The 17,720-nt window shown below is 42.9% G+C and overlaps 1 protein-coding gene across 1 annotated transcript in view; it reads right to left on the bottom strand.

The window, feature by feature from the left end:
- Nucleotides 1-487: 487 nt before the first annotated feature.
- Nucleotides 488-17,720, bottom strand: part of camsap2b (calmodulin regulated spectrin-associated protein family, member 2b) — a 33,469-nt gene continuing 16,236 nt past the window's right edge. Inside the window, exons 5-21 of the mRNA XM_023405930.2 lie at nucleotides 14,359-14,500; nucleotides 13,080-13,219; nucleotides 11,302-11,392; nucleotides 11,085-11,186; nucleotides 10,338-10,407; nucleotides 9,955-10,236; nucleotides 8,326-9,055; nucleotides 8,058-8,204; nucleotides 7,716-7,947; nucleotides 7,292-7,475; nucleotides 6,463-7,189; nucleotides 5,143-5,279; nucleotides 4,725-4,939; nucleotides 4,538-4,637; nucleotides 2,828-2,943; nucleotides 2,600-2,718; nucleotides 488-2,510 (exon numbers count right to left, since the gene is read on the bottom strand). Coding sequence (XP_023261698.1) covers nucleotides 2,211-2,510; nucleotides 2,600-2,718; nucleotides 2,828-2,943; nucleotides 4,538-4,637; nucleotides 4,725-4,939; nucleotides 5,143-5,279; nucleotides 6,463-7,189; nucleotides 7,292-7,475; nucleotides 7,716-7,947; nucleotides 8,058-8,204; nucleotides 8,326-9,055; nucleotides 9,955-10,236; nucleotides 10,338-10,407; nucleotides 11,085-11,186; nucleotides 11,302-11,392; nucleotides 13,080-13,219; nucleotides 14,359-14,500 — 3,834 coding nt within the window. The 3' untranslated portion in view covers nucleotides 488-2,210. The remainder of the gene's footprint in view (nucleotides 2,511-2,599; nucleotides 2,719-2,827; nucleotides 2,944-4,537; nucleotides 4,638-4,724; nucleotides 4,940-5,142; nucleotides 5,280-6,462; nucleotides 7,190-7,291; nucleotides 7,476-7,715; nucleotides 7,948-8,057; nucleotides 8,205-8,325; nucleotides 9,056-9,954; nucleotides 10,237-10,337; nucleotides 10,408-11,084; nucleotides 11,187-11,301; nucleotides 11,393-13,079; nucleotides 13,220-14,358; nucleotides 14,501-17,720) is intronic.

Below are 17,720 nucleotides of genomic sequence, written 5' to 3'. Positions count from 1 at the left end.
CAAGTAATTTGCAACACTAAAATACAAAGTCAAGAAAGGCCGGTCCTGCGTTACAGTGTCATCCTAATTTTCTGTGTTGTAATCTTGCTTTTCTGGTTTATTCTCCACTTCATCTGCTTCATGTCTGTCCATCCTTGAGAAAGGATTCATGCTGTTCGTGGACATTTATTCCTTTTTTCCACATTAAATGGTTTGAATTGAGGGTCTAAGGATAGAGAGCGTCATATGCTGTATAGATTGTAAAGTCCCTTGAGGGAAATTTGTGATTTGTTATAGTATAAATAAAAGTGACTTAAGACTTAAGACTTGACATTATTATGGCACCAGCAGGTAAAGCATCAGTGCATGATATTTACTTATGTATTTGAAAAGATAAGGACAAGAGAGTGATATCATGTCAGTCAACATTAATATCAGTTTCAAACAAAAAGGAATCACAGTACACTTGAATCAATCAAGACAGGAATATGAAATGAGACACCATGAGTACTGTTGATAGCTGGCATTTTAATAAAGCTCAAAGGAATAGAAAAACAAAAAACAAAAATCCATGAACAATTGGGCATATTTAGTTAACTGAAAGGAAAATGAATTCAGAGTTGGAAAAAATAGTGTGATTTTCTCAGTATACTCACTGGATTTCATACAATACCACAACAAAGCCTCAGTGAGACTTCATATACCTTGCCTCCTCGGCTACACTTTGCTCTCAACTCACTTCCTTCTGCATCTTCATCAGTACGCACCTCCAACAGGTAAATGTCGTTACAAAAAATACTTCTATATGCCAAAATATATCTGTACAGTGTCAACACATACTGAAGGAACGCGTGATAACAAATGTAACAGTAATGTCAATGTAGAGTAACAAGCAGGACAGTCCTGAAGTGGGAACATCTTTGATTAGACTTAATGACGGTGGACAGGGTCTTGAAGTGCTATCATAGGTGAATTCATTTATTTACAGTTGTGGACTACTTCAAGGGTAATCAAGATCTAATAGTTCAGACAATATCCACATTAAAGTGACATTTTGGAGTATCTAGTATTTAGTTCCGGCTGCAACATGGTCAATGGTGATTATTTAAATTACTCTGATCATTGCACAGACTGATGACACAGTGTGGGATTTCCGTCTATTCTAATACTGATGATAGTCTTATCAGTTGAGTGATCACTTTTTGCATCTGTAGCACAATAAAAGGCCCCAAACAACAACATACTGATACACGTACATGATAAATTATAAAAGCTACTCAAAAGCTACTACAAGCTGACTTGTTCGTTGTGAATGGAACTGCCATTATATACAAACTAATTTAACTTATATACCTACAGTATATTATGTTTCTCTGAATAAAATCTAAGACGCCTTTTTAAAATATCTTCAATAATAAATTAAGAGTCCATTGCAGGTGCTTTCCAGAATTGTTTGATGGTACTCCGTTTGCTCAATAATCTCATCACTTTACACTTTTGGAAAGTAATTGCAATCACCAACTGAGGTATTTTCCTCACTCTTCTTGGCACTTCACTATACACACATACACAAATTCGAACTGCTCATAGGTTTTTCAGTCACATGTAAAAAAAAAAAAAAAAAAAAAAAAGAAAAAAAAGAAAAGAAAAAAAAAACGTGCCTGTATAGCAGCAAAACCCTCACCAAAAATGCTGCCTCTACCTGATCACAGATCAGACAGGCCACCTTTTTAACAACCATGGAGGGGGCGTCCCAGATCTGTGTGTGCACGCAACTTCTCCTGTACCACAACAGACCTTTTCAACAGGCGCTGACAAAATGACACCAACACTCACAGCGCATCCATATGACACAAAACAAGCATAAGGCCACACATGATCAACTTATAGAAACCAAACTGCCTCTTCCAGAGGCGTGACATTCAGTGCTTCAGTGGTTCAACTAGGTAAGGCAATGGTCCGCCTATTATTTTCTTCTCTTTTTTTGGCACACGAAAACATTGATACACATGCTGACAAGTACATACTTGTGCCCCTTTTAAGTAGTCCAGAGTGTAACAGTCAGCTCTGTATTGTAACAACAACGTCTGAGAGGCCCATTTGTGTTCTACATTCCAGTTGTGATTTATAACAGTGGGACCACATGTCCCTTTAATGAAAAAGTCAAATCCACAAATTCTTCTGTGTTCTTTCCAGAGAAGCATGTTCAAATGTTGCCCAACCATCTGGCACTACTTAGGATGCAGTTTTTTGGGCGTCCCCTGCTTCTTGGTCTGCCACAGATGGCTGGCGATGGTGATGGCGTCCACACTGGCGGACATGGTTTTGGCTGGGATCTGGCTGAACTGTTTCCTGTCTGAGTTGTACTTGTAGAGGCCCTCGATCATCTTGGTCGTGATGTTCCTGGGCCCGATGCCGGCTAGTTTGGTGATTTCTTCGGTCTCGGGGCAGTAGGTGTACACTGACCTGAACTGGCATCCAGCGTCACGGAACAACACCAAGAAGTTATTGGCTTCGGATTTCTCCATTTCCTGCAGAAGATCACGGTAAGAAGTCATTGCTATGCATTCTTTCAATTCAAGAATATATAAACAGGCCAAACACTAAATGCTGAACATACATCCAGTATCTTGTTTTTCTGCCCTTCGTTGACCTTGCCAGCGAGGCAGCAGTGAGCCAGGGCATTCTGGATGATGTGCTTGTTGGACTTTGCACTGGGCTCCTTGTATAGTTTGGGTCCTGGAGGAAAGGAAGAAAGCACAGGCGTGGGCGTGCAGCAACAAAATGTCATGTTATGTACAGTAGCTATGTAAATGTACATTATCTAAGTAAACAGGGTGACTTCTACCTGTGTACTCAGCGTTAGAGGGAGTGGAGGAGGTGGTAGAATCATTCTCCCAGTCCTTCTCTCCGTTGCGACTTCCAGCCGAAGGACAAGAAGAAAAACCTTCCGCAGAGTCCGGCCTAGAGACGATCACATACAACAAATGACACACACACACAAACATAACAACAACCACAAAACCACATTGACACACATAAGCATGTACAAGATATGAAAGCAAACACCAACATGATTTCACGGACAGACATGCACATACACACACAGATATGAAACACAGAGAGATGTGGCAAAACAAGGTCAGACACTGTGACATAATTCTCCAAGCCCTGCCTGTTGTCTTGCATTACATCTTATTGTACACACTCTGACAAAGCTGTGCGGTGAGGAACAGAAAGGCATGTTCAGCCAAGCAAAGCAAAGTCTCTGTGCTGTCTTTATGGCTAACTGCGAGAGATGAGCTCGAGTACTTGTGGAGGAAACAGCAAACACAGCGGTAAAGCGCAGAGCAGCCAGCATGGAGAAGAGAGCAATACTGCAAAAGACAGAGAGGATAAAGAGCAGGAGAACTGAGGCGGAAACAGTTCAGCCACGCACGTCCAATGTACTTTAATACAGAAGCAAGAACTACAATGAACTACAATCTGTGTTGAAAGACTGCCTAATGAAATGTAGGCTAAACCAAAGTTACATGGAACTATATCTACACGGAGCCACACCTACAGTAGTTTCATACACTTCATCTGTGGAGGCACTTCTTTCCAGAGCATTACTGACCTTCCCTTTCTTTCTTTAGGAGAGTTTAGAAAGAATGGGATATGTGCAGAAGCTATTTTATTGCCTCTGAGGGAATCCATGCAAAGTTGAAGAAAAAGAGGAGAGGGATAAAAGAGAATCAAAAAGCAGAGTGTAAGCCTCATAGGAAACAACATCCTCAACAACAAAACACCCCATTGATTCAAAGTACCAGCTGAGCAAAGTCATAATGGTGACATAAATAAATGAACTCAAGTTCAAAAGGTGAAACATAAAGAAAAGTTAAATTACGGGTCACAAATAGCACAAAGAGCAAAGTACGTTAAGGACACAAAATTCAAACTCTCATCAAATTAATATTGGCTTTAACTTAAAGGAGTTTTTTGCTATTTCTACATAGCCAACGTTAGCATTAACAGCTGTTTACTTGCCAGTCTAGAAGGAACATTGTTTAGCATCGAACTTAAATCCTTCACTATCACTTCTCTTCTTCTACTGAAGTTAGCATGACAACCAGCTAGCTCTGGCCCACTAGTCCGTATTATCACTTTCGGATACCGAGTCACTGTAGCATTCAGTCTGCCCTCAAGAAGTAGTGCTGCTTAGAGAATGTATTATAACCTCTAGTATTGTAAACACAACAATGGCGATGGCAATGAAGCTCTTTGCAAAATTGGCAAGTAAACAGTGGTTAATGCTAACATTAGCTCTGTTACAACAGCAAATCTTACAAATGGCTCCCTTAACGGGATCATTCAGACTCCTTTGAAATTGGTAAGCATGTTAAACAACTTGCTGCAACTGTGTACACATCATGATAGAATCAATCTGCAAAACAAGCACACTTGAAAAAGTCAAGAGAGTCATTTATCTGTGGAATCTTCATTCATTGTTTTTTTTGTTTTTTATTAAGTACACGCTAAGCTAGCAGGATGGGGATTGAGTGAGAGTGGGTCTTACCTGTTGTTCTTCCTGTTATCTGGCTGGTCTCTGTCGTTGTCAGCTAGATTGAGAGACGCCAAAGAAACACTAGATACTGAGAAGCCTCGAGGACGCACCCCTGCAACATGAAAACAGCATAGAGGTTAAGCACTGATTAGCGGCTGTGACAGTGTGTGTTTGTGCAGGTGGTTTGTGTGTTGCTCACCTGTTGCTCTCACAGGGGGAGTAGATGACTCCATGACATCCCTGTGGATTGATTTGGGACGTGGCTTCTTCTTGAGACTTCCAGATCGAGGTTTGATGACTTCGTCCATGTCCTGCATCAGTTTGAGCTGCTTCATCCTCAAATACTCATTCTTGATGTAATCCCTCCTGGCTTTCTCGTCATCCTTCTTCTGCTGCTCCTCCTCTGCTTTCAGCCTGGAGGAGGACACAAAAATTAGATAATAAACCTTTCAACCAAACGTTTGAGGGTAAATAAAGCATAATGGAACCTGCTACATCAGCACATGCACATTGAATTAGGTATAGGTATAGGTGACATAGGTGTTGATGTTATAAGCCTGGGGACAGTGTTGTTTTAGGGTTGGTAAATACACAGAAAATGAGGAAGACAGACAGACCGTGCAGCTTCCCTCTTCTGCTCCTGGTCCAGCTCCTGCTGTTGCTTCCTCTCCTGGGCTTCCTTCTCCCTCCTCAGCCTCTTCTCCAGCAGTGCTGCTTTCTTTGCTGCCATATCCTCCTCCCCTTTTACATCATCCTGGTGTTTGACAAGTTCACAACACATGAATAAATAGGCCTAGTCTATAAAGGTAATATAAAACCATAATGTGTATATGTTTCTCATCCCTCCTTTTAGAAATCAGATGTCAGACTGAGAGGATGATGTGTCTTGATAGTTCACGGAGCATCGTTTACAGGAAATATTTCTATATTTCTATTTGTCATCATGAAATGGATGCACAAATGATAAGCCTTCACTTAACTATGGAGGAAACTGGTATTCAAAGTGGCATTATTTACTCTCAGTGAACAAAGCTCGGTCATCACTCTATAATCAAAACTCTAATGGTCTACCATGAGTCTGTGCTCTGGCTCGTTTTTTTGGCCTAGATCCACTAATGTATCGTCTCTGATCAGCTCATGGCTCAGCAGGCACAATACTGCACATGTTGTACCATGCTCAGTATCAGATTCCTCCTGTTGTTGCTACGTGCATACAGCACCATAAGGCTGTATAGACTGTATTATTGATGAGGAGTTGATGAACTATGCATATCAGCTGTGATTATAGTTTGCAGTGGTTCCCATACTATAGGGTGGGGCCCACCAGGGGGAAAAATATGGAGTTAAACTGGTGAATAGGTGAATAGACTCTTCTCAAAACAGACATTTTGACCTGACAAATAAAGGTGCAACTAATAACATTACTGCTGCATGGTATTATAAAGATTGATTTGGAAATATAGAAATAAGATGTGTTTGGTTGGTAGCAAGCAATACGTACAGACTTGATGGGGAGAGTTTAAAGCAATAGTTCAACATTTTGGAAAATAAGCTACCAACAGGAGCCAGTTAGCTTAGCTTAGCACAAAGACTGCAAACAGGGGGAAACAGCTAGCTTGGGCCTGTCCAGAAGTAAACAACATGGAGGTCTCAGTCTCTATTTCCACAAAAAGGTCACTAGTGTGTGGAGAGAATTAAATTTTGCAACAGAGAGCAGCTCAAATTCATAATGTTTAGTTAATGGCTACATCTCAGTCCAATTCAGCCTCCGCCTACAGGTGAGTATTTAATTCAATTTATGTGGCAGATAATATTTAGGGAAACCACTAACTTTACATGGGTTACTTTTGACGATAAAAAAATAGAAAATGTCTAAATGTGATGTAGGTATATATGACATATATGATATTATAATTATGTATAATTCTGTTGCTCACCTTGAAGAAGAATCCACAGCACATCTTTTGATCGTCTCCAACAGTATCTCCTCCAGTTTCTCCCTCTCTTGTCATCTCCTGACTGTGGCCTTCTGGAGGCTTCAGCCCAGACAGAGGCACCTCTACCAGGTCCCTCTTGTCCTGAGGGTCGTCTTTGACCTGGCTGCCTGCGGCCCCTTGGATCTCAGATACCGGCTGACGCAACACCTCTGACATCCTTGATTGTTTGACTTCACCCTTCAAAGGAGGCTGTTCTGCCTTTCTCCTCTCCTGTTGCTCATCTTCCTTCTCTTTGGCTGTTTCTTTAGTAGCAGGCTGAGGAGTGCCAGCACTCTTCTTAGCCACTGTCTCTTCTTTGTCTTTAGCGTTTTCTTTGTTGTTCTTGGCCTCTTGGTTCTTGTTTTCCCCAGACCTCTCATCATTGCCCAAGTAGGAGAAAGAACAGAGCTGGGGTTGGCTGGGGGTGAAGCGCCTCAGTCTGGGTAGGCTGTCCACCGAAGTGGGGGTGTTGAGCATTCGGCTGAAGGGGGTGACCTTCAGATCATTTGGTCGTGGAGTCCGAGGCGTCCTGGCATGGAAAGAGGCTGGCCGCCGCTTGATGCCAGCTGGGGAACGATTAGGAGCACGTGGAGAGCCAGAAGAAGACAGGATAGGAGACAAAGACCCAACCGAGCCTCGGCCTGATCCCCGGCCTGTTACGCTGCTGCTACGCAGCTCACGCAGCTGCCTGTGTGGGGAAAATACCCACAAACACATGCAAATGAGTTCACACGAGGATGGTAAAATTATTTTTTTGATGACATTATTAACATCTAACATTAAATGGTACCTGTGCGGAGATGGAGCAGGAGGAGGAATGACCCAGGCTTGTTGTTGTTGCTCTCTCATGGCCATGATCCTCTCCTGCTGCTGGGCCAAACGCTGCATTTCTGTCTGCAGGAAGCCCAGTGACGTGTTCAGTCTCTCAATGGAGCGTGTGTATTCTGCAAGGTCGATTTCTCCTGGTGCAACACCTGTATCACCGCATTAAATACACATGTCAATCAGTTAGTTACCAACTTAAACAGAATCCTAACGCCTAAAAGCATCACGGACAACACAACTCAGAAATACACATTGTCCATCCTGCTATTCCAGCAATTCCAAGACCTCGCCTTGTTCTCTGCAAAATTCTGATTGGCATTTTCACTATTTCCTCACATAATCATGAACTGATAGATAACTCGGTAACTCCCGTTTTCAGGGTTACCCACCTCCGCCATCTTCACAGGGCGATTTTGGAGCTGCTCCATCTGGCTTGCACCTCTCCGCCCGCTCCATGCTGCTCTGGCTGCTTCCCTTTGAGGACATGAGCGGCTCTGGGGAAGGTGTTTCTGCTCCCCCTGAGCTAGGGCTGATGGGGGGTGTGACTCCTTTCCTTCTCACAACATTCAGAAATGCTGTTCTGCCCATCCTTTGGCGATGGCGAGTAAAAGCTGCTTCCACCTGGAAAATGTGACAAGAGCAACATGATGTGTGCTTTTATATTCGAAGATTTGTTACTGTCTCTCTCTCCGTCTCTCTTTCTCTTTCTCTCTTGCTGTACATCTCTTTACCTTCTTCTTCTGGGCTTCAATGGCTCTGCGTTTCTCTTCCAGCTTCATCCTCAGTTGGATCATCTCTGACGCTATGACATGGGAGGGGTCTCTGGGGGAAGGTGTTACTGGGGAGGGAGATGTGATTGGCAAAGGAGGTGTAGAGATCTAGAAGAAGGTGCAAAGATAATTTCCGTTAATTCTACGCAAACCCACATAACTTCATATTACATTTCTGCCTCTGCAACAAATGTTTGAAAGAATCAAAGATGCAGAATAAGCCACAAACCTGAGAAGAAATGTTTTTTGTCGAGTGTGTGTACGGTACGTTGAGATCTGAACTCTCTGGTGTGGTTCCTCCACTACTCCTCCCCTCCAACTTCCTGAATTTCTGCTCTGCAAAGCTCGTCATCCGCACCAGGCCTCCACCAGAGCCACCAGACGACGAGGCTGGGCTGACAGTGTGAGATCTGGGGATTGTGGGTGCTGAGCTGGGACAGGGGCTGCTCCTGTCAACTCCATTTCCCCTCTCACCCTCAGGATTAGTGTCACCAACCTCTTTGCGCCCTCCTTCCTTGCTTGTCTCCATCTCCAGCTGGTCAGGCAGAGGGCACGACCTGGTCACGGCCTCACAGTCTGGGTCTATATCTGAATAGTCTCGCAGTGAGGAGGAGTCCTCATCCAAGCTCTGGATGTCCTCTGTCCTCACATGGATGCCCGTGTCAACTTCATCAGTGGACACCGAGTTGGGGTCGTGCTCATTCAGCCGAGCCTTAGCTGAACCCAGGTCGTCTCCTTGACCTTGGGCCCCTGCAGGGTCTGAGGGCTCCGCACCGTGGAGAAAGAAGCCATTGTCTCCGTCCCCCACGCCCAGGCTGGCGTGGGGCCTTTCTGTGTCGTGGATAATCTTCAGGGCCTCCTCAATGCTCGGAGGGGTTGATGGGCTGATGTGGCCGCTATGGTTACCATGGTGATTGCTGGAGCTGTGGATGCTGTCAGGGAGGACCCCATTGGAGTGCCTTGGAACAGATGCAGGTAAATTAACTTAAAGTCCGATAAACTTTGCTTAGCTTGATTTATTTAAGAGGGGAAATACTGACATACGATGAGACAAGATAGATGGCTGGTTTAACTTATTTCACAATTAACAAAAAACATTTGATGAAATCACAAATGTAATCCACATCCAAAAGAACACGCTTGTCTTAGAAAAAGTAATTGCAACTATACAGTAATTTTTGGGATTTTGTTTAGGCCTGTGAAACATTGTTAGTACAAGGTGAATAAGTACAAAGTATGAAAACATTAGGACTGGAGATGAGCAAAGCTAAAATCATACCATGTCTCAAAGGGCTCTCACACCATTTAATTAACATATAGAAAAGTTTACATGTATGTTGAACTGCTGAAAATTGAGCAGCACAGAAAAAGCAACTGATAGTGAACAGGCAGTATACTTTATCTTGGCGCTGCAGACACTAGCAAGGATATAACAATAAATTTAGGCTATTTAATACACTAAACTACCACCTACCTAGGCAAAATAAATGTCTTTATTTTCCCATAGGGGTAATAAAAACAATCATTATATCACTGAACATGAATACATAAAAAGACATACATTTTTCTAATGGCATATAATTGTTGTACAGCTACTTAAATTGATTGAGTGCCAATGGCCTACTCTATTCCAGAGAAACTGTGCACGGTAAGGTATCCCCTGGGGCCACAGGGTACTTTGCACAGTGCATTCAAACATACCTCACTTATAAAAAAGCCATCTATTAATCTCACGTAGGAAAAAAAACAGAAAAAAAAAAAACAAACCTGTTTCTTTAAATTGACAATATGCAAATTTAGAGGACAGAGGTTTTTATTATTTAAAAATCATGACCTAAAACATCCCACTCTCCTGTACCTGCTTTGGTTCTTGACTGAGAATGTGTTGTTCCGCCCCAGGGGTTTGTGGGAGATGAAGTCCTCATCCTCCTCCGGTATGTGTCTGCTCTGGCCGTTTACATTGACGGGCACGAGGGAGAGGTGGCGCTTCATGCCTCCTCGGGATGCATAGTGAACTTTGAACCCTAGACCGTCACTGCTGGCCGACCGGGTCATACCTCTGAGGGAGGGAGCTTCACAGGGCAGCATAGTCGGGTCTCCGTCCAGAGGAATCTCAAAGGAGATTCCTCGAGAGGATGAGCTGATGGTGGAGGAAAATTTACTGTTAGTTCTACACAGAAACAACAAACCACTTCAGATATGTACTGAAGGAATGCTTTTGTATATGTTTCATGTACTAACCGTTTTTCTTTGGGCCATGTCCCAACACAGCCATCTACATAGGACATGGAGGTAGATCTCTTCATTATTCCTATTGTAGAGACAGAGCAGTTTACTTGATTTTATTACTGTAATGTTTGTATCACATCCCTCTTTATCTCACCAGTCAATAACAAATGCCACAGTGAGAGTATCAAATGTCCACACCTCAACTTCTGGCTACTAATGGTTAAAAATTATAATGTATAATTAATAATAGCTATTAAGTAAGTATAGGGCTCAAATGAAATAGGAGAGCATAAAAGCTAATGCGTGGCTGTAAATCAGCCACTAGAGGGCCGCTGGTTTCAAAACAAAACACATCCACACATGCTTCCACTGTTCTGTATTCACGCCCCAGGTAACTGCTAATCGTAGCGATTATGTCATTTTTTTCAAAAGTGCCATCAAAGCATGTACGGGCAAATTCAAGAAAGTAGAGGACAAACTTGTTCTGTGAATACTGTGTTGAGAAGAATATCGATATCAAGGCTTCTGCTGTATTTTACAAGCGGGGAACATGAACCAGCCCACACTAACACTGTGACATCTCTGCCCGCATGTTGCCTAAAGATATGCACTGCTTTAAGTGACCCAAGTTGTTTTTACACACATGACAGTTTTGCCCTGGCAAACAAATACAATATGTAAACTATTTTAACTTGGAATACGACTGAATAGACAGCAATTAGAAAACACACCCTAAATGATAAAAGGTGGATTATTTACCCTCGACAGGGATGTTTTCCGGGCTGTCAGGTCTGTCTGCATAGCTCTGTTTGACTGGACTGGATACAGGTGCCATATTTCTAGAGGGTACAGGCTCACACGCTGCAGAAGAAAACAGAAAATGTGTCATGCAATCAATCTGTAGCTGCAACTTTGCATTTACTATTAGAGTTAACGAACTGCGTGTTGATGCCATTCCTGTGACGTTGTACTGTACCATTCGGGTCGAAGACTCTGGGCTGCACAAACGAGGGTTTAACCACTTCAAACCACCAGAAAAGCTCAGCCATAAACACCAGATAGTTACTCTGCAAGACCACACACACACACACAGAGACACACACCTTTGTGGTTAATGTTGCAGTCACAAACGTAGTTATCTATTAATATCATTAGAACCATGTTTGTCTTTGCAGTCAGCTGTACTAAACTCCTGCAGCAACTCCCTCTTCCCTTGTGTCTCTGTAAAGATGCAAGATGAGCTACAACGGCAACTTGACAGATCAGTTAGGTCACGGCCTGCCAACTGTTGCTAGGTAACAGGCTAAGGTGTGCGTATGTGTATGTATTGTATGTTGCTGAATGCCTGTACATGTTTCATTGTCTGAGTTGTTTAATGTCAAACGCATACGCCTCTTGATATCCTGCCAAAACACCATCTGGAGTTTAGTTTAAATTTGTCACATATGTGCAAATGGTTGCGCAAAGCAGCGAGTGAGTAACCTCCATCAATGATAAATGCATGCGTGTTATAAACAGAAAGACTCTGGAGGCCGACACAGAGGATTTCATCTGTAGGAAACATGCACTGACCAGTTCCTCTCTTTGTAGCAGGGATAAATAAAAAGACAAAACCAACAAAAGCTGGGATTTTTGTTCCTTTAAACTGCTGCTGCACTTTGCCTTTGTATCTTTATTTTGGAGGCAGCACAGTGAACTGCTCAATGGGATATACAACATTCCCACTTCAATGTAATATATTAAATGAATAGATACATGCACACACACAGACACACTAATTAAGATTCAGTAAGCAGTGAGTTTGTGGTGAATGGGCAGTGAGCCAGAGCCTTTAGCCGCTCTCTGTGACCATTTCTCTCCCTTTTCTCCCCTTCTTTGCCTACTCATACTATTGTGGCACTATACAGTCAATACACACACATTATAAACAATGTGAATGAGAAATGAAGAGAGAGAAACTGAACAAAGAGTGCACAAGTGTGAAGACGGTCCGCTGTGTTGTTTTGAAGAATGGTAAGTCCCGGTCAGCTCGGACCGTGACTTGAATCCGAATGTTTCTACCCACGCTCTCCGCATACTATTTACCCACACTGGCTCTGCTGCTTCTGAAGCCAGGAGGGCCCAGAGATGCTCTTAAAATTGTACAGTAAGACTTTTATTAATCAGAAACAAATGTGTGCGTGAAATGGGGAAAACTCTGCCTGAGGACTGAGTGAATCAGCAAGTTCACAGATTATGTTGCTTGATAAAAAAAACAAAACAAAAAAAAAACGCGGTGATGCGGAGGGGAGAGGAACAACAGAGGCAAGCAGAGACGGGTCAGGACTGTGAATCTCCTCTAAGCAGAGTTTGTCCTCTGTCTGGGGGGGGGGGGGCATTTGGCCTGCAGCGTCTGTACTAGAGAAGCAGCAACTGCACACACACAGACAGTCATATTCATTTAATCTGGCAGTGAAGCAATACTCACTGTAGCAAAATGATCTTTATGTCCCTACTAATACATCCACATACACACACACACACACACACACACACACACACACACACACAATTACAACCCCTGTGAGAACCAAGCCTGCTACACACACATTCATTTTTAAATCTTTCCTTGCATGACTCATTTTTTCCCATTTGTAATTTCCCACCCCAGCTCTCCTTATTCCCAAAAACTCCTTTCCTTGACTCTTTCTTCTGAATCCACATTATAAAAACAGCTCCACATACATGTATATTAACATTTGAATACTCCATTACCTTTACGGATGCATGCGCGTAGAGCATGTCCTCCAGGCTGAAGTGGCAGCAGTGGTTCAGGTTGTTCTTGCAGAACTCCTGCACCAGCTGGAGGTTGTACAGACTGTCAGCCAGTGACATGGTCTCCTTGAGGCAGATATCTACTCAGCCAGGGGAGGGGTCACACACACACAAACACATACAAGAGGGAGGGTTGATGGAAAAGGCCAGACAGGAAGACAAGGAAAAGATAAGGCAGAGTTTATGTTTAAAAAAAGAATAGATGAGAGGGAAATTACCCGACTACCCTCCCACTGGTATTTGTGCTGTGTGCAGTTGCTCATTTGAATCAGGCAAAATCCTTGAAACATTTCATGACACAACTTTTCAAACCGCCTTAAACTCCCCTCTGGATGAGTCATCAGGATTTTTATCCCCTGACGTTACTGTAAGGACGGCCCATGCATGTGTAGGATGTCCGACAAGAGAGAACAGACCGAGCACAGGAAGCCAAACATTACAGCACTTTTCATTACTGTACTTGTTCATTATTTCTTAGATTAAAATCAAGCTGCCAGCAAGCGATCTAAATGAAGTTTAACCCATTTCCACATCTGGTCCACATGTGTATGAGCTGCCCGTGAACCACGGTCAATCCCAAGAGTCTCAGAGCACCGACATGAGAATTGTTTATCCTTGAAATAGCAGCCAGCTATTCCTCTAACGGTCCTCCGTCACACACCCCTCGTGACCAATCGCAACCCAACCCAGGGCATTTTTAGAAATAAGGGCGCAGGCGAGCTGAGAGGAAACAAGTCTTTGTTTCTCTTTGTCTCGCTCGCCTTCTCCATGTCTGTCCTGAATCCTCTCTGCCTCTGCCTGTCTTTCTTTATTCATCATCCTCGACAGCTCCTCTGTTTGACAGTAAATACAGACAGTCAAAACAGGGTCCATCAACTATTGACCATGTTGTAGTTTAGGATTAGGATGAGAAGTTTGCCCACTGATGCCTATAAAACACTATTAACTACACATAATGCTGCCAGACAAGGGCAAATGGATAATAAATACACTCTTTGTTTCAAGTACCCTGTTCAAATGTATGTTAGTTACAGCAGCAGTGAGAGCAGAACACAGGGTCCTTTGTGCTGTCCAGTTGTGACTGAAAACCATTCTGGTTAGCTCAATGTATACCATTCAGAACTGACTTTGGTCTTGTGTGTTTGCTTTTTGGAATAATTAAAATAAAAGAGGGTGTGGGTGGTAAGTAAGAGTGGGTGTGGTTACAGATTGACCCTACCTTCCAGTCTGACGGCCTGTGGGCAGTAGAAGTGCAGCAGGGCAGTCAGGGCGCAGCCGTCTGTGTTGTCCTTCAGCAGGTTCTCCACCAGGGGGAGCGAAGGAGCGCTCCTCTGCTGGGCATGCTCCCTCCTGTAGCGAGCCTGAAACCATGGCAACGGCACAGAGACATCACCCATATGTGTGTGTGGGGGTAGATTAGTAAAGTTGGCTCTGTGATTGTTGGTGCAAACATCTGCAGACACACTTTTATCTGTATGCACCAGTGGACGTACACACACACACACACACACACACACACACACACACACACACACACACACACACACACACACACAAACACACTCTCTCTCTCTCTCTCTCTCTCTCTCACACAGATAAGTAAGTGTTGATTTGATGATTTTCAAACACAGGATGGGATTCGGGCTCATCTCAAATTATGCAGATTAAATTGATCATGCAAATAATTAGACACAACATCTAGAATGACATAGGCATCTTGAATTTAAATGTATAAAAAAAGATGCAACCATTGCACTTCACTATTTTTGTTTTCGAGGAGTGGTTCCATTTCTAGATGGAGAACAAGGAACAAAATGCATGCTAGCAAATTAAAGGTTCTACTATCATACATCTAGAGTACAGTTCACTGGCACCGAGTCAGTCCAAACCCCCATTGTGGTGCTGTAGAAGACAATGCCTGTGATTTACAGTTCAATAATAATATGTGTTGGCGCATCCTTCCTGTCTGCGGATTTTCTGTACGTCTCTCTAGGCCTGTAAAAACCACGGAGACAACATTACTATAGATGTCTTCAGGGCATCAGTACTCCCAGTAGCCCATAAACACACGAGAGCGATGTCTCGAGTGCATTTTACAACAGATGTGATGAAAGCTTCAATCATTGCAACTCTCGCTGTCTGACAGCCTCTCAGTTTGTGCACTGAGGAACATTTTGTCCTTCATTCCATTTGTTTTGCATAGACACACAATACGTCTTTTACTGTTTGTTTGTTTTTTCACAGAAGCCAGTTTAAACTCATGCAACAGGGGGAAAGAAACTGTTTTCAGTGCAGAATGCAGACAACAAAAATGCCAAATCAAACCAGAAAGTGGGCAGGTAGGGATACTGAGGCTGCGTCATTAGATTCAAATATGTTTTTCAGTGGAAAATCTGGTGTTGATATGATCATGCTACTGGACTTCCAAAATGGTCACTATGAGTTAATCAGACTTGCTCAGACTTTGGGGACCAAGGTTGGCACAGGATAGGGTGGGAGGGGTGTCTGACAAATGCAGGATGGGGCTCAGGGTCACATGCAATGACAAACGTAAAAACTCTGGTGCGTGGCGGGGTGGGGGTGGGTTGAGGGGTGAGGGGTGTATCCTTGCAGGTTTGAGATTAATCAGAGAGGAGGTAGACTGTGATGTCTTATGAAGAGGAGTTCTGCAGGATGAATGGACTTACAGGTACTAGTCTCCAGTACCATTTGTTAGGAGACTTGATGGTGGATGACCATTGGACAACAACAAGGAGAGAGTGGGAGAGGCATTAGGCCAACAGCAGGCGGAAAAAAGTTTCACTATTACAACTGAGACTGGGGGACAACCCCTCTATTAACGCTAGAAAGAACTATTAATCATCCATCCAAAAGACGTATCAGAGATGAGGTTGTTTAACTAAAAAAGTATGGCCCTAAATTCATCATGTAAGGAGCAATTAAAATGTCACACTCACCTAAATCGAATACAGCCTTTCCTCTTCAGGGAAATCATTAATATGCCTGGTTCTATAGCTAATGGTAAAGTACCTGAACACTAACTATACACACAGAGGTGTTTCATAATTAAGGTTTGTTCCAAACACGAACAGACTAATCACCAAAGTCAGCAGGATTTCTCCTCTGGGGAGCATGAATGTCTGTACAAAATTTAACTGCAATAGTGGTTGAGATATTTCAGCCTGGACCCAAGTGGTGGACTGACATCCATACAGCCATTTTGCTATTAAGGCAAAAAAAAAAGAGATGTTTCACTTTAAGACTAAATCTTTTGTCTGAGTCGCTGTTCAAACACTTTTCCCCAGCCTGTTCCACAGGCAGAGTTTTTAAAACTTAATTGTGTGCAGTAGTTAATGAGAAAAAAGCACAGTTAAAGAAACCTATCTTGTACTGTTAGGAAATCCTTTAAAAATGTGGCATCGCTCATGTCTTCGACTCTGTCTGATCATTCCACCAAAACTCAGCCTCATTGATGGAAGCAATCAAGGCTACAAACATACTGTGAAGTTTCCACTCAGTCATATGTGTAAGAACCTATGTTAATCACAAACATTCACACAGTATCCACACACACAAAAATGCTGAGCACTTAGTCATAAGACCACAGTTGAAGATCTTTCACGCCATCCCAGAATAGACGAAATTTTACTGAGAAGTGTCTTGTGCTCAACCATTAGTGTGTGTGTATGTGTTTGCGCAGGCATAAGTGTGTGTGTGTGTGTGTGTGTGTGTGTGTGTGTGTGTGTGTGTGTGTGTGTGAAATCATCTCCCCTGAGTATGTTGTCCTCAGTGAATAGACTTCTGTTAAAGTTGATAATGCAGAGAGGGAGCTGTGTGATGGAGCATGGAGCAGGAAAGCAGCTGACTGACACTGGTCGTGCATTCTTTAAAAGACTCTCCTCTTTCCTTGTTGTAACTTGTTGCCTTTGACAAAAGCCGGAGTGTGTATATGTGAGTCAATGTGGGATAGGTCACAAACCCATGTGTATTATCAGCTCACACAATGGCCACTGATAGGCAGTGATCTCTCTCACTATACTGACAAAAAATCCGACAATAAGTGGGAGAAAATTCACCAAAGAAAATCTCCCATCAGATAAAAGCTCCTTCTAAACTGATTTGGCCGCTCATGACGTCCTGCAGCTCTTTGAAAAGCAAGTTTATTATGTTCCGTATGAGAGAACAGTGACACACACACAGCCAGTTTACAACCTGTTGAATGTAAACAGTTTAAATTAATAATCTGATAATGTCTGTTTTCAGCCAATCTTGTGGTGCGGCTCTATGGATAACGATGCCGGTCCATCTGTGATACCACTGATTGGTCCAGACAGAATATCTCAACAACTATTGGATCGATTGCCATGAAAATTTCAAGATATTCACAGGATAAAGCCAAATGACTTCACTGATCAACCAACTGAGCCTGAGGTTTACATTCATGGTTGTGAGTGATTGAATTGTCATGAAATTTGATGTACACATTCATGTCTATCTCTATGGGATGGATTGCTTTGAAATTTTATAAAGACATTCAAGTTCCCCAGAAGATGAATACTACTGTCCCCTAATTTATCCTTT

This window comes from Seriola lalandi, unplaced genomic scaffold, assembly GCF_002814215.2.
Source record: "Seriola lalandi dorsalis isolate HSWRI2012SDOR001 ecotype SW California unplaced genomic scaffold, Sedor1 jcf7180002054290, whole genome shotgun sequence".
NCBI lineage: Eukaryota > Metazoa > Chordata > Actinopteri > Carangiformes > Carangidae > Seriola > Seriola lalandi.
Note: the sequence above shows the minus strand (reverse complement) of the source record. Positions and strands in the feature narration are given on the sequence as shown.